The sequence below is a fragment of the Dermochelys coriacea genome, chromosome 12, assembly GCF_009764565.3.
Source record: "Dermochelys coriacea isolate rDerCor1 chromosome 12, rDerCor1.pri.v4, whole genome shotgun sequence".
Lineage (NCBI taxonomy): Eukaryota > Metazoa > Chordata > Testudines > Dermochelyidae > Dermochelys > Dermochelys coriacea.
Window position 1 is genome coordinate 24,919,289 of NC_050079.1, and position 17,264 is coordinate 24,936,552.

General features: G+C 38.3%; 1 protein-coding gene across 8 annotated transcripts in view; it reads left to right on the top strand.

The window, feature by feature from the left end:
* The first annotated feature begins 10,211 nt into the window (after positions 1-10,211).
* The window catches only part of KCTD15 (potassium channel tetramerization domain containing 15), a 56,453-nt gene continuing 49,400 nt past the window's right edge, over positions 10,212-17,264 (top strand). The window contains exons 1-3 of one of the 8 annotated variants that reach the window (XM_038368301.2): positions 10,212-10,587; positions 11,956-12,139; positions 16,539-16,714. In XM_038368301.2, coding sequence (XP_038224229.1) covers positions 12,119-12,139; positions 16,539-16,714 — 197 coding nt within the window. In that variant the 5' untranslated portion in view covers positions 10,212-10,587; positions 11,956-12,118. Of the gene's footprint in view, positions 10,588-10,707; positions 11,004-11,139; positions 12,140-13,521; positions 14,960-16,538; positions 16,715-17,264 lie in introns of those variants that run through there. The other 7 variants (XM_038368307.2, XM_038368298.2, XM_038368306.2 and 4 more) reach the window with 7 other exon arrangements.

The window sequence follows — 17,264 nt, forward strand, 5'->3', positions numbered from 1 at the left end:
CTCAAATCCTTTTTCCCAAGAAGCCACATCTAGCTTCCTTATATACAGGTGGGGAAAAGCACCACCTGCTTCAATGAGTTAGCAGAACCCCGTTAACCCTTTGTCAGCTGGATCACCACTGCTGATGGTGGAAGTTTCAGGCAAATGCTGCCTACCATTTAAAATTTCTTACTTGATAACAGGCTTTAAAGGGATATCAGATAAAATATGAAGAGTTGATAAAAAGTCAATCAGTTGCAAGGCCTGAAGTTAAAGCAAAGGAACATACACAGCTGATACCAAAGATAAGTGGTATTAATATGAATATTGTAGCATCTAGAAGGTCCAGCCAGGATCAGGCTGCCATTGTGCTAGGTTCCTGCACAAAAATATAGGAGGAGGTCTGTTGACAAAAGAGTTTGCAATATAATTTGAAATAAGATGTAATAAGTGAGTGTGATAAACAAATGGAAGGAGAGAGGGCGGGAGGGAATGGAGGCTACAGGTGATGTGATAATATAGATTATATAAAGTGATGATAATATAGATTATATAAAGTAATGTGATCATGTAAATTAGTTATGGCACAACTTGATGGTTCTAAATCATCTTAGATGTTTGTTTTGATGTGTTTATTTATTTAAATAAAATCAGCAATTCCTGATTGCCACTCAATTTAACCATCACTGGTTGGCTGACTTCTTGTGGGCACTACAGCTTAGGTGTGGTTGGTTTAAGGAAGGATTTGAGAAAAAAGGTAGTGGTTTAGCAGATTTCAGAGTAGCAGCCGTGTTAGTCTGTATTCGCAAAAAGAAAAGGAGTACTTGTGGCACCTTAGAGACTAACAAATTTATTAGAGCATAAGCTTTCGTGAGCTACAGCTAGTGAGCTGTAGCTCACGAAAGCTTATGCTCTAATAAATTTGTTAGTCTCTAAGGTGCCACAAGTACTCCTTTTCTTTTTGGTTTAGCAGAGTAATCCAGGGAGGGATTTCCTGAGCCGAGACCTTTGGGAGAGAAGCAGGCAAATGGGCAATCATTGGCTATTGCCAAGATTGGGTGGGCAACAATAAAAACTAATATGGCAGACAGACAAAAAATCAATGTGACACTAGGGCATGTTCACAAGGGAACATTTTATGTTGGAAAATCAGTTTCCACTCCTAGCTCACAGGAAGTACCAACAGCAGGAAGTTAAACTGTTTTTAAATTGTTTTCACTGCATATTCATTTTCTCTCCACCACATTGAAGTGAGCTTATAATGGACAGAAACAAAACAATGTAATTGTTACTATAAACTATGCTAATAAGTGCACTGTACCAAGTCCAGTAACACCACATCATTTTTATTTCAAACTATATTTACCTGGTCTGTTTAGATTCTTTCTGCAAATTCCATAGTTCAAAAATTGATTATGGATTAAAAGCTGAATATTAAAATGTAATATTGCTTTCCCTCAATAACTTTTCAGACTGAGGATTTTAACTGACAAGATTGTAAAAGTAGTGACATTATAGTAAAATAAATAAAAAGGTTTGAGCAAGAAAGCTGAATAATTACATGAATCATCTCCAGAAACAGTGGCATTTATTTTCTTCTCGATGTACATCTCCCTTTTATGTCAAGAAGAATCAGCACATATATCAAGATAAGAATAAAACCCTTAATTTACATAAAGTTAAGGGATTCATTCATACCCACAAGAGCAAAGGCATTCTCTTCAGGGCAAGATTCTGACTTTGGATGAGAAGCTACACATGACCCCAAAAATGGCATACTCCATGTTTGAGGAGCTATCAACACACCTTGTACAAAAATGATACTGCAGCATATGTATCTCCAAATGAATGTTAGCACGCATATGCATTACTTTAATTGTTTGCAAAACTCTCAGAGTTTTGGCATCTGCTTTATTCATCTAATCGAATGCGTTTTTATTGGTGCCAGACATGTCAAAAATTGTACATCTGCAGGATCCTCAGGTAGATAGCTCACTGAAATTTTCCTTTCAATTTAGCATGTGCAGAATACTTAACCACAAATGAAGCCCGTGTCTCTATGCATGGGCCTAAGGATCCAGGTCGGAAAAATTAAAGGCCCAGATTATTTGCTATGTGGAACTCAGCACAGCAGAAGAGAAGGGCAATCCAGAAGCCAGTAAAGGCTCCCTGATTTTCAGGCCCAATATACATTAGATCCCAGCTGGCAATGGCCTCGCAAGAGACCACATGCTAATTGTTGATGGGTGCAGCACAGCGTGTTCCACCTACACCCCTTCGGACAGTTGCCACAGCAGGTCATCCTCAGTCCCAACATAACCAGTCACACTTCACTATTCACCTCCCCTTCCTACTAAATTATTTAATTTTGAGGTATTCTTCACTCCAGTTCAGTGTTTTGTTATCTCTCATTACACAACATAGATGTGTGTTTAACTTTCTCCTCACATGCTGTGAAATTCATGCTCTGCTTTAAGAGCTGAGAAGTCACTATATCATCTCTCTAAGAGAATATACCCATGTGCTAAGACTATATAGAGTGTCCAAAGGGGTCACACCACCTTGTAAATCATTTATTTTAGAACTGATCTCATCTACCTTTGATCTTAGGAGGAAACCGTTTCAGTTACGGCCACTCACATCAAGTCTTCCTTCCTTTCCCATTGGCTGCCCTACTCGACTTCCTGCATCACTAAAGGCCTTCAAACCTGGAAGAAATCATTTGTTTTTCATTTTTATGGCATTGTCAGTTAGCCTCAGCAGAGCTACGGATCTCCCATGTAGGGGCCGGACCACACAAAAGCCAGTAAAACCATTAATCCAGCCCTTCCCAAACTTTGCCTGTGTGACCCCATTTTGATACTTTGTGACTCCAGACAGCAACCATGCAACATAGTGAACAAGGAATCCCCGGAATTTACACCCTAAGTATGTTATGTAATGTGGCACATGGCCTTTTGTATTGCGGCGTAGTTTCTCAGATTGATCCTGAGATTTAATGAACACAAGTTCACTGAATCCAGCTACACACAAATATGTGCTCACAAAAGGCACCATTAGCTTCAAGGCACATGTTGAGAGTGCAGGATATTCATTCTTGACAGTGACCCAAAACACCAGGACCATAAGTTTGGCCTTTGATCCTCGCAAGAATTGGTTACAGGAAATTTTGATGAGTTACTCAATTTCAGCTGCTGGCAAATCCTTGATATCAGGCTTGCATTGAAAGCGGTTTTTTACTCAATCATACTTTGCCATGTCCAACAGGGGGAAAAGGATGCAACCTGTTCCTCCATTGGGCTGAGACACTCAGCCATCACCTGTGACTTACCATGATTCTTTATCGACTGCCAACAGGGTATTCAGGGTAGCATAAAAGAAGATATGGGCCCTGCCTTAAGGCGTTTACAAGCCACTGCTTTCCCATCTCAGAAAAGGCTAGCACAGCCTCCTCCCAGCTCAGGCAGAGGATTCGCTGTTAATAAGGCTGCTGCCTGCTGATAAGGATCTTCTGGATTCAAGTCTCTCACCCGTATGTTTGCACAGCTGAATGGTGAAAATGGCAAAATGGCATCTGAACAGTTAGTGTCTCTGGACCTGTTCCACAAATGCCACGCCAGGAAAAATGGCAGTCGCCGCGCAATATGACCTCATGAATACTGCAGGCGTGAGTTCACGCTGTGAGAAGGCCTCCATTTTGATCTACAAAATGGTGGCCTTTATAGCGTCCTGGGACACACCGTATGTGCAAAGTCTCGGTGTGTGGAGGCTGCCAGTTTGTAGATGAAAATAGCGGCTTCTTGGTGCAGCATTTGTGAAGCAGGTCAGAACACATTCGGGGGTAGATAGCATTGTCTTGCAGGCCAAATCTGGCTTGTTAGACCTGCTACCCCAAAAGAGTTACAACAGTTTGAGAACCACTGCATTAATCGATCCATTATTTGCCCAAAAAAGAGAGCACTAAGATGCATCTTGGGTTCCATTCCAGATATGCCTATGCCCAAAGATTCTGAAAATGGATCATGATTTGAATCAAAATAGAGACTGTAGCCTTTTTTCACCAGTTCTTTGTATCCTACCATTCAGGAATCATTTTTCTGAGTATAACTTATTGCAGACCATTTCTGGAATAAGCAACACATACAACCTCTCTTAGATGTATATTTAATAGGGGACTGTCTGATAAGGATTTTACAAATCATTCAGTTAATTCAGCAATCCAAATGCAAAATCATGCACTCAGGGACACCATGTGGATTTGTGACACTCCCTGGAGGACTCTGTGTCAATAATAAACCAGAGAATGGATTACAATCATCAATAGAAGTGGTTTTTCATCTGTGACATATATAATATGGATATTATTTTTTAATAAGTAACAAAAGACTAATTAAATGCAATTTATCCATGTAAGTTAAAAATACTCAATATTAATTGTTTCAATAAAAGTGAGAGAACACAACAAAATGGCAAAGTACAAAATCTGAGAAATACTGTATTGTGAAATGATGCAGTACATATCGATCAACGGTATTTTGGGTACTTTTTTTGGCTTGAAATAGTCAGGACCAGAAGATGAGAAATGGGCAAACATTTAATCTAGATTGTATTTCCAGCCTCAGTTTTGTTTGCCTAAAAAGTTTGGACCCTGCAGTCTCTACTGAAGATTACTTCCTATTTTATTCTAGTGTTGTGAAGTTTGTTTACAGCTGTAAACTGGAAGTTGTATACTGGGTAGTTAAAAAAATCTAATTGTATTTAGACATTTTAATAAAGTAATGGCTTGTAAATTCATTCAGCAGACAGTTTCACTAAAGAGAACTGCAGAATACCCAAGCAAGAGAAAAACATTGCAGATTTTCTAATTTGTGTGGCCACAGTTGAGGCTCCCAGGACAATCCTCCTCAGCCAACCAATGGCAAACTATATAGTATGTGATGTCAGTTAACTGGCAAACACCCATGCTGGACTCCTTATTACAGAATGACCAGCGCTGCAATTTGCTTTAAACCCAGTTCATGTCCCTGTTTGACCTGCTTGAATTGATGCCCTTAATTCTTTCTTTTCCCTGCCACCAGGCCAGCTGACAGAAACCAGAAGTACTGGGATGTCCAGATATTTTAATCTTTTGAACTGTCTCACTAAAATAACTGCTTCTCCACATACCCAGCACATCTTCCATATAAAACCTTCTCTGAATTGACATCCTCTTCACATCTTTTGGTTCCATCTCATTCTCAGTTGTTGAAGCATTAGCGCAGGTTTCAAGTCCCCTGGCATCTATACTTTCTTCACCAGGAGATGTGTCTTGTTCCTTATTCAGTTCTGTGTTTGGCCTTATTTACCCCGATGGAAGGTAACATTCTACCCTCAGCCATACCAATAAAAACTCATCAAAGTCACCAAGGACACACTTGGGCCCAACAAATATTTTTGAAGCACTGCTTCACAAGGTACTTGCTCAGTTCTCTAACTTTCCCCTCAGCCAAAACTGCACCCACAATATCATTGTTTCTTAGCCATGAGTAGGAAGAAGTATAATTCTATATGGAGACATTAGTTTTAAAGGGACAGACATCTCGCTCTCAATTCTTCAGTGTTTCATTCTTGTTTTTTTAAAAAATATTCATAAGTGATCTGTTTTATTTATTTTTATTATTTATTAATATTAAAAATATCCCAAAGTGTTCTAGGTACTTTACAGAAACATGAAAAGGCAAGGCACTTGCCCCGGAAATGTATAGTTTATGGATTTGATCCTGCTCCCTTTGAAATTAATGGGAGTGTTACTATTGACTTTAGTAAAGGCTGCATTTAGTAAAGGCCTAATTTCAGACATAATACAACAGGGCAACAAGTACAGAGATAAATGATGAGACAGGACAAAGCATACAATAACAAGATCAGGCATTCACTGCAATATGCTCTTGTTGTGGTTCTTTTTCCAATAATTAAGAAACAATAGTTAAGAAGTTACTGTATTCATGGAAACAAGATGTTCTTACTTTTTATTTCATTCACACTTTCTTTGATGTGATTAATAATTTTCAGATATAATTATTTTAAAAGACTTCAGTAAATTATACTGAAAGAAGACTTAGGACACCTGGAAATCTGAACTTGTGCATGTGTTGGGCCCCTATCTTATTTTAATTTTTTATTGTAAAATATGAATCATGTGTTGTTTCAGGACAACATGAAAATGGATTAAAGAAAGTGGAAATGTAGTGACTTTTATGGATTTCTATTTCAACTCTTAATAATACTTACCAATAATTCTTTGATTAGCATACTGAAAAAATTCAAACTCAAACTATGTAATAGCAAGATAAAACAAGACATACGTTATAAAATGGTTTTGTCCTTTTCAATCCAAATTAAGGATTTGCAACAGGATACAAAGAAATGTTGATAAGGAAAATGCAAAATATTTAATGCCTGTGCTATTTAATACCTTAATAAAATATGTTTCACATTTAGCCAAGAATTTTTAAAACACTTAAGGTAAGCTATGCCTGAGCTTAGGAATTTTATATTATGAGTTCAGAATTCTTTTATAAGGGACACGATAATATTGCTAAGAAAATAAGTTATGTTCACTTCTAAAATTGTTTCTTTTTTCTTGTTTGCTGCACAGTATTTAATAATTTCTTTTGTACAGTTTTTTAATAGTTGAGCTTTAAGTGAAGCTCTGAAAAACAGTGGAAGATTTTATTTTCAGGGTCACAAGTACCATAGTGAGATTTCGCTCTTAAACAATGACACTTAGTATCTGTGTAGTTCTATGAATACTTTTGAAGTGTCATATTAAAACCAATCTCTTGGCCTTCAGGCAAAGAGAAGCAATTAGTCTTGGAGTTGTGAATAAATAAAAATCCATTTATATACCCGTCCTTGACATGTACCTTACAAATCTTAGAAACTTCATCTAGTGGGAAAAGCAATGTTAAATCATGAACACCAACACTAATCCTATTGCAATGTTGCTTCCTAAAACTGTTTAGTTTATATAAATCTTTTAAGTATTAATTTATATGTATATATTCATACATAGTGAAACACAACAACAAAGTGGCATTCACACAATTGAGTGAGAAGAAAGAACTGAGTGAGTGCATGTAGTGCTATACAGAACACCTTTAATATCTACTACAGTAATATGGGTAAAAAAACCCCCCCAAATCAAGAACAATGTCCTTTTCAAGATACCATGAAAACAATACCGCGTAATACAATTTTTCGTTCTCAAGTACTATTGTGTCTTTGCTTTGATCTTAACAAACTAACAACACAGCCAGACATTTTATTATTATGCAGTACAATTAAATTATACCTTTTTGAGTTGGGTTGGGACTGAGTAAGCAAGGAAGCAATTTCTACTTTCTGTTCAATAAAATATTTTAATTATTTCTGTTTCCTCTTTATTGGGCCTTGATATAGAAACACTATATTTCCAGTTATGTTTTGATTACTGCTCATGATTCTCATACTTATTTTATGTTTGGCAGTTAAACCATAACCTACAGATGAAACAAAAATTAAGCTGCTAAATCATATAAAATCTTCAGTCTGTGCCTCACCAAAAGAGTCTTATCTCTGACTTGTGCTGCAAAAGACTATAAGTCTCAGTGGGTTTTCTTTCCCGCCTGAAACTGCACTTGTTGAACTGTTAAAGGGAAACTACTTAGGCTACAATCTTGTCCAGTGCTATGTGTGAGGCAGCTGGCTGAAGACACTGTTATGTTCAGGAGGTAAGTTTCAAATAAAATCCACCCTTCTGTGCTGGACTTTCACAGGCAATACACAGAGGTACTTCAAAGGCCAAAGGTGAAACTGTTGCCCCTGCTAAGAAAAGGGGATGCCTGGGCTGGTAGGATGGTCAAAGCAAAACAAATCTGAGTCCATGCTGGATGTAGATCTCTCAGCTGACCTAGTTCTCGTTCTCCTTTTCATTTCAGCAGCTCAGCTAAAAATCCATAAATTAAGGAAATTAACTGATGGTGCCTCCGGCCTCTTTGTAAGCTATTTAAATCTTTAAATTTACAACATCTTCTGCATATATCAAGTAATTGAACTAACTGCAGGGATGTAACTTTAATGAGAAAATTTCCCTCTTCTGCCTGTAGTTTGTACTCTTAAAAAAACAACAACACTACCCTTAGGAAAAAAGTTTCTGTTTATTCCTGCCATGGAAGATAACTTTAAAAAAACCTCAAGTTTAGGGGGTTTTGCCTTTCTCACTTTGTTCCTTGATGGTGCAGTAATAAAAAGAATAAAAAGGCCAACTGGTTCCCACGCCTTCCTGCTCAGGCCATAAAAGTCAGGAAAGCAAAGAGTAGGAAGCCCAGTGCTTCAGATCCTCTCTCTGATAGAGGAGTTCTCTGGTGAGGACAAGCAATTCTGATTTCCCTTTAACCATGAAAATGGCCTGACCTTTGCAATAACAACAAAAAAATAAATAATTACATAACTTTTCTGCACTTACAGTTGTTTGCAGCTAGTAGGCGCTCAAGATCTAAAATTAACCTAATTCTCGTCCACAGAGGCTGACATTTATTTGTAATATACAAATACAAACACACACACAAATATATCCCATCCTTAGGCTCTTAAGGTCTGAAAAGTAATGATGCACTGAAAAAATTCAGGGAGGGGAGAGGTCAAGGAAAGGTACATTCTGGAGAGCAACATGGCAGAGTGATGAACTGCAAAAATAACAAGGGGGTTGAATTGCATGAAATCACATAAATGAAACAAAGGACACAATTTTTTAAAAGTTTATTCAGAGATAAACATAATTTTAGGAGGAAGGGGCTGAGAAGGATGTTTTCATAGTGTTCATTTGCCAGATTGGTGATCTGCAAAATAAAAAAGACCTGATCTGTATTAAATCATATAAATAAAATAAAGGAGACAGATTTTTAAAAAAAGTTTATTCCGGGAGGAATATTATAAATATATATATTTGGTGTAAGGCTGACCCAGTAGGCAACTCTCCATATGCCCCATTGGCCATCTGCAACTAATAATATTAATAATAAATACATTAAACCACACGCACAAATATTAAAAGTTTATTCAAGGAAAACATCATTTTGTGGGAGACGGGGGCAGTTTGGGTGTGGGGGAGGTGGAGAATGCCGGGTTCCCTGGAGATCAATATCCCAGATTGGGTTAGCGGCAAAAGAATAAATAAATGCAGGGCACCAAATCAATCTGCTTTTGTTAAAAGTTTATGGAGGATTTTGCTCTGCTGGCTGGAGGGCGGGGGCTGGGTGTGAGGTTCCAAGGGGGAGGCACAGCGACGGGAAGCAGCAGCAGCGGCTGCTGTTGTGGCCAAGCCAGCGGAGCGCCTGTGGAGCTGCCTGTCTGCCTGGGAAATCTTCATGGCAGACATCTCCATCTAGCCGTGCGCTATAATTGAAATGGCGCTTTTGGCCAGGGGCGGCCTGCCAGGGCGCTTTCTGCAATAGCACAATGCATGTCGATAGACGTCATTTGGTTTTAATGGCCTACAGGAAATTTGGCGTTTACAATGCGAGACATTAGCAAAGGGTGAAAAGGGAGCGAGGGGAGGGAAAACGGAGGAGAGGGGGGAAGGGAATAATTGCAAAACCGCCCCGCCACCCCCGAAAAATCCTCCCGATCTGCATCCTGCTTGCTGTAGGGTTTTTTGTGGTTGTATTTTTTTTTCTTTTTTTGTTAACTTGATCTAGTTTATCAACAAGTGCAGAGTGGGTGCTACCCTAATTGTAACAGAGGAGTCAAGAGATGTGAGAAACGTGCCCTGCGTTACTTATTTGGGAGCTGAAAATTTATGCCTAGTTGAAAATGCCTGGGGAAATATTACATCAGACCAAATGACAATGATTAAAATCAGCTTTTTTCCCCCCCTTCCTCCTTCTTCTTTTCAGTAAGTCTATTGAAGGACGTGACAGTGGCCTGATATTCCACAACATTAAACCGTTATCCCCCCAGCCAAGGAAGGAGAGGAGCTGGCAACCCAAACCGTTAGCACAAGGATTCTGCAGCCGAGAGAGGGGGGTTAGTTTGGGGAGGGGGGTGGGAAGCAGGAGAAGGGGGGTCGGGGTTTGCCATCTGGTTTTTGTATTATTATTATTAATAATCATATTTTTATTTGTAAAGGTATTTTTTAATCTGGAGATCTCCAGCAAAAGGAGGGGAAAATATCCAATTTTCATCGCAAAATTAGCTAGGGCGAGAGCAAAGGGCTGAGCTAATTGTAGCCTAATCCTCTGCCCTGGAGGCGTTTGCAAAGCCCTGAGCAAGAATTCGCCTTTTTTCTTCCTCTTCTCCCTTCCCTCTGTTATTTAGAGACGGGATTATTGCCTTTCTTCTCATAACAGCCTCGGCAGTTTCATTTTAAGGCTTCCCCCCCTCCACACACACACAAAATAAATAGAAGAAGCGTAAAAAAAGAGAGAGGGAGAGAGAGGGAAGAAGCAGCCTTAAAAATAATAATAATAATCACAGCAGGATCTAAGGAACAAAGATAGTAATAAAAGCAAAAAACAAACCCATCAACACACAAACCCAACAGAGCCCAAAGCAAAAGGGGGGTTTGCAGATCTCTCTTCTGAGTTCAAGGTAAGGAAAGCTGCTCTGACTGCTGCTCCTGTCTCTCTCCCTGCATGGACTGGGGAGTGCGCATTGCATTGCATTGCATGGCTTTTTTTTTTTTTTTTTTTTTGGAAAGTGCCTCTTCTTGAAACTAACTCAGATCTTGGCTCTGGAGAAGAGACGGAGGGTTTTTTTTAAAGCTACAGGATCCATTTTCATCCACCCTCCTTTGATAGCGCTGGTGCTCTGTGTGTGTGTGCATGCCTGTGTGTATGGTTTGTTTCCTTTTTCTAAAGCATGGCCAGTGTTGCTGGAGCCCCGATGCCTGGGGTCCCTAGGCTGCTGCTGCCGCCCTAGCCCCAACACTGAAGAAGGCAAAGGATCCGGGGGCAAAGCCACAGCGCGGAGGAGGCAGAGCTAATTGGGTCCCGGGCTTTTGAATGGTACACAAGGAGCACTGGCAACAATTGCACTTTCCAAAAGGGCAGCTGCAATAGGCGGCCTGGGAGGGGGAATCTGGGGTTTGGGGGGTTGTTTTTCCTTGCACTGTTTGTTTGTGAAGGGAGGGGGGGATGTTTGTTTGTGGGGGGTTGTTGATGGTTTGTGGTTTGATTCCCCCTTTTGCTTTCAGGGGAGATCCTCTTGGTTCCGGTGGGGACTGTGTGGGTCCGTCCTTTGGGGTTGTCTCTAGGGTGTCTAAACACAAAGGGGGAAGGCAGATGACAAAGCTTAATATGGAAAAGACGGGCGGTCTGTGAATGAAACTCTGGCGCCAGTCAGCTTGATTTGGTGTAGACTTCAAATCACTCTAGGCTATAGTTTGCATTTCTGTTCCTACATGTAATGTGGCACACTTCTGCAAAATTAATACATTAGTCTGGCCAATGTTCACCACCATTGGTTGCATATAAAATATATAGGATCGGAGGTGCAGATTTCCCCCCCTGCATTCATCTAAGACATCTTCTTTCTTGTTATGTGAGAATAAGTAAGGGACGCCATGTTGTGCCTTTTTTTTTTGTTTTTGAATTTTACCTTTGGGCATTGCTGTATATATTTCTAACAAAAAAGCTAGAAGTTTAGTGGCCGGTGTGCATGGCTTACTGGTGATTTCCCTGACCATCAGCAGGGAAAAGCATTTGGGTGACGTGAAACTTGCACTAAATAGATTGGAGAGTGCTAGGAATGGGGGGAGGAGAGTGGGGAAAGGAATTTTTTTTAAACGCGAGCTCAACAAGCTTACTGCTCCCAAAAAGTTTCTGACTTAATCCACTTGCTAGCAAATGTCCAGTATTTTCTGAAGCAGTATTAAGTTGTGTGCAAATGTTTTATGGACTTTATTTTGTAACCCATTGGCCAAGGTTTTAAAATAACCTCATCACTTCTTTGTCTTAGGTTTGTTTCACAAAATAAACAATCGGCTCAAAGTCGCCTAAGAGGCTGATTCTGGATATTACCATGTTTACGTGTTTATAGAGACAAAGGTAATGCCAAGTCTCTTTAATTTTGACCCTCTGGCTGGGCTGAATCCTACCTCCCTGGAAATACAGACAGTGCCATGAAGCCACGAGAGTGCAAGGTTAAGTTCTTTAGCTGGTTATTCTCCAAAGTGCTTTAAATGGGGTGTCGGGGGTGGGTGGGAGGGCTGAAACGGTGGTTTTACTTTTAGTGCTATAATAGATCTGCTGTTAAAGAAAGAAAGGTCTGTGGGGGGAAAAAAGCTTCAATGAGAATCCAATAAAGGAACCAGTCAGAGAACAGATGTTGGTGCTGATCTCATTAAAGACGAGTCAGTGGTCCTGCAGCAGACTGGACTTTGTGCCTTTGATGCACACACAGCTAGCTGGCTGCATATGGGTCGAAAGATGCCTCCTTTCAACATCTTATAGGGAGAGCTGTTTCATGGCAAGTCCTTAAACCTGCAGTTTTCATTTCATGTCTTAAATGTGCATGAAGGAATTAAACTGCACGAGTGAATAACAGCATTAGTTTCAATTAATTTTTATCCTGGCAACAATAAACTTTAGAAACAAAGCACTTTTACATCCTTAATTAGTCTTGGCTCCCATCTGTAGTCTTTTAAGTGTCTGTTCCTTGATTTAACTTTGTCCCTCCTTCAGAGCTGCTTTCTTTTTAATTCTTTTCCCTTTTTTTCTTGTTATCCCTTCCAGACTGTTTCTTGTTTCTCTTTTGCAACCTTTCACCTCCCTTGTCCCTATCTCTCTACCTTGCTCTGTGAAGTTTATTTCTACTGTATTTTCCCAACATCAACAGCAGTATTGGTTACCATGGCCCCAAGCTATGTGCAGAGGTGGGAAAGCTTCATTCGCCCAGAAGTTCTTACACTTTTGAAGTCTTTCTTTTAGTAGGATCTGAAATGTATCATCTAGAGTGTGTATTAAATGAACAGTATTCCTGTAGGCTTCAGAGGAAGAAAGGCAACACCCTGGAAAATTCTGCAGTCTTTCAGCATTCTCAGCCCTAGGGTGATAGCCCTGGGCATGGAGCTGAATGGAGCTATTGCAACTGCCTTCTGTTTACCTTTTATGGTTAAAATAACAGCTTAGCAAAGAAGCAACTTCATGGAGAAACGATTCAGTGAAATCATCTCAAGCTGTAACAGCATAGCTAGTTTAATCACCCCTAGAGAGCTGAACAACTGTGAGCACAATGGGACACAAAATCATTTTGTGTGTAAATGAGCATGGCATTGTGATTATTTCACTTTGCATGGGCAAATAGTTTTTACAAGCAGTACTTATGCAGTTAGCTTAGAAAGGCAGAAAAACATAAGCTGGCTCTGAAAAATCTTGGTGTGTAATGTTTGGAAAACTAAATATTCAGATAATTTGGGAATCAGGCTCTATTGATTTTGCCTTTAGCAGGTTCCTGTGTTACTTATTAGAGCAGGGTTATTGCTTGTGCCACTAGTAGTGATGTTATACCCTTTTGTAGGCAACTAAAGAACATGGATTATTTTACATGGTTTAAAAATGAAATTTGTTAATGTTTCTTCAGTATTTACCCTTAAGGTTTTAATTTTCACATCAGTATTAGAAAACACACAATTCCACAGGATAAATACTTTTAAGATCCAGCTCTGTGCATTAAATAAATATATTACTTGATATGGTGAATTTTAGCAGCAGTTTATATTGAGAAATACATGTAAGAAGGTAGTCAATACAAATTAGGATTAAGGAAGCAGGAATATTTAATTTTAGGATTAGTGGAAGTGCTTTTTACACGGTTTAGATAGTGTTTAAGACATATGCTCTTTGTTGATTAACTAATACAAAAATGATTGGCTATCGCAGCTTTATTAAACATTTGGGTTATTTTATCATATTAATCTTCTCTAAGAAAACAAACCTGTATCTCAGTTCTCCTTCTTATTCCCTCCCCCAAATTAAAAGCCTGAAACCCCTCAATAAGTATGAAAATCCATACAAGATTGTGAACTATTTTAGTTTTCCAGTGATTTTCCATAATTAAGTGTTTTTTCAATCCATACTGTAGCTGAGTGATGCCAAAAGCAGAGGATTGTTCAAAAAGTCCCTCCAGTGAATAGTATAAATTAAATATCTCTACTGTATGGGCATGGCCTCACAGAGAGTCTCAGACAGTTTGCAGATCAAGGCATTTGCTGATGTACTAACATTAAACAAAATCGTAAGACAGTAGCAGTGTTTAAATATGCACAAATAGATTCAGATCACTTGATCTTTAGCTTTCTGTGCATATTTTAAAATTGGAGTCTGTATTTCAAGACAAATGGTGAAATGTAAGACTTATTTAAAGAGAACTACAAGTTCTTTGATTTCATTTAGAAATTGTAGGGGTCCAGATGAGCCCTAATTAGGCATATTTTTTGTAAAACTCCATGAGGTGTATTTCCAAGGCAGATCTGTGTCCTGCAAGGTCTGTACCTTTATCATTAGTGATAATAGTTAGGGTTAGAACAAAGACAGAGTTGACATTCAGCTTGTAGCTAATGACCCTTACGTTTAAGTGAAGGAGTACAGAATGAACATGAGCTTGCTGTGCTCTTTGGTAGGAACACATCCTTGTCTGTGTTGGTAGACAGATACAGCTTCGACAACTAGAGAACAGGCTGCTAAAGTACTACGTAGTTTTAAAAAATTAGTTGTTTTATTTGTGATATGACATATTTCCTAAAGGTTGCCTACAACAGGACCTTGTGGGAAAGAAGAAAACAACAACTTTAATCATTAAAGGATTCAGTCATTTTCCTTGAAGGTGGTGCTACAGTAAAATGTTAATGCCAATTTCACATCGACTGACACAGAAGTTCTAGGACAGTGTTGATATTTTGTTCGCATTCAGTGCAGATGTCCATTCTGCATTTGAAGAGAAAAGGATGTGGATTCATAATGGGGTGATGTATTTCTGTACTGGAGTAGTTTAAAATTGTTATGAACTAAACTGGATGAAATAGACTAATCTAATATGTGGTTTTCTTTTAAAGATGTCGAGATACATTATATTTTCAGTCCCTTTCCATATATTTTGGTAACTATATTTTTAAGGAATCTTGTCAATTATATGTTCACTGAATGGTTTGGGCAAGCATATTGTGCAAAATATTTATTGTTAAAAGAAAGGAGAAACCAGTTTTAGGATTTTTAGAAATATCACCAAACTAACTTGGAAGAATTGGACATTCACTTTGTAATACTGCATATAAAGCGTCTGTCAGATGTTAGGAAGTGCCTAGATGTTTGGTAGCATAACTGCAAAACAAAATACCAGGAAAATTAGATTATATTCAGAAATGTTTTTAACTATAATATTTTGCATCTGTTATTCTACACATATGTGACAGAAAGGATGAGGAATTATATAAAACTTCCAAAAGCTTGGAAAATTTGATTGTCATGTATGTTCTCATTATTATTTTATTTGACTTTATTCAGTTGTGTAAGACACAATGGTGTCTGATAGAACTTCCAAAAGCTTGAGCAGTTTTTCCATTTGTCATGTATGTTACTTATAATTTTTATGTAACTTAAATCAATTGTGTAAGACACATGTTGGTATCTGGGAGAGAATCAGTTATCATCCTTTTCTTATAGTACCTGAATTTTTGGAGATATATATATATTTGCCCTAGCAGTCCCTTCCACATCAAACAGGGTTTTTGAAAGTCTTTGAAATATTTGTATTAGGTTAACAGAAGCAGAAATTCAGTGCATGAATTTGTAAATCAGCTAAAATATATAGACTTAATTCCATTTAATTTCAGATATTTTAAAGTAATAAATATACACATGTTCATATGTATATTTCTGGTTTCTAATGCTAGATCATATGGCATTTGTGAAAGCTTTGTGTCATGAAAACTTTGGTCATTTTATATGTATTTCTGCTGCCAGTGCTTCCAGCTATTAATTTCCTTCAGTTTGAAAGTTTAGTCCCTCATATCTACTATTAAGATATAATCGATAGTTATCAATTTATTTTGTAATTATTAAAAATAAAATCTATTTTTTTCATAGTTTGATATGAAATTTACTAAATGTATAAACTAAATGCCTTAGGTACTGAGGAAATCACTAATTTAGAGGTGTCTCGTTACTGAGACAAACTTGCAAAAAACCCTGAATCCCAATTCACAAATTGGTTATTCGTTTGTCAGGGGATATTTCACATCTAACACATAAGCCCGCGACCTTTAATTAGAATTTTGCAGTTTGTTTTATGCCCCTTGAGGCTGACACCTTGAAATTTTTTTTCTTGATTTCTTATTGCTAATAAGCATCTTTCTCTTCCCCTCTGGTACTTTGAAGAAAATGATGCAAATACACTTAATTACAGTGGTAGCAATAATTTGTTAGCTGAATATGTGATCAGGCAGATGCAAAAATGATCTGATTAGATCTGTGATCACACTAGAAATAAAGGTAACACACAGTTACATTTAAGATAAAGTGTTCTTTTTTGTCTTCCGTTTCCAGGAGGGAAGAAGCATGTCCCGTCTATCTCTAACACGGTCCCCAGTTTCTCCCCTGGCTGCTCAAGGAATTCCTCTCCCAGCTCAACTCACCAAATCCAATGCTCCTGTGCACATCGATGTAGGAGGACACATGTACACCAGCAGCCTAGCTACCTTGACAAAGTATCCAGATTCCAGGTAGGATCTCAGTGTTTTCAGGCTGTGTACCTATTTCGTTTGATTGCTTGGAAATATCCATTTACCTGTGTGGAATATTTGGATGTGAAACACAATTTATTATATATTCAAAACTTATACATAATTCAGTTTCCAGTTTATACATTAACTTCACTAGAGTTCTATAGAAAAAAAGACTTCAAAATGTATGTATTATTTAGACAGTTTATTCATTTTCTTTCTCAACATCTTCCAAACCATAGTGTTATGTTTGAAGCACCTGTTGATGTGACTGTCCTATAATATTCACCACTCTATGAATGTTTCTTTATTTTAAAACAAAGTTTGGTTAGAAAATAAACAGTAGCCCATCTTTTACATGGGTGCTCATGGATACATTTGTCAGCCAGGAGAAATCCTATAATAGCTGCAGTTGTACAGGTTGGTGGGGTTCTTAGATGAGCTGCACTCACTTATTCAACAGCAGTGACACTAGTCATTCATTTTCAGCAGAACATCCAGCACACAATGTGTTTATTTGCAACTGCACATCAGGTCAAAGTTGTGTATA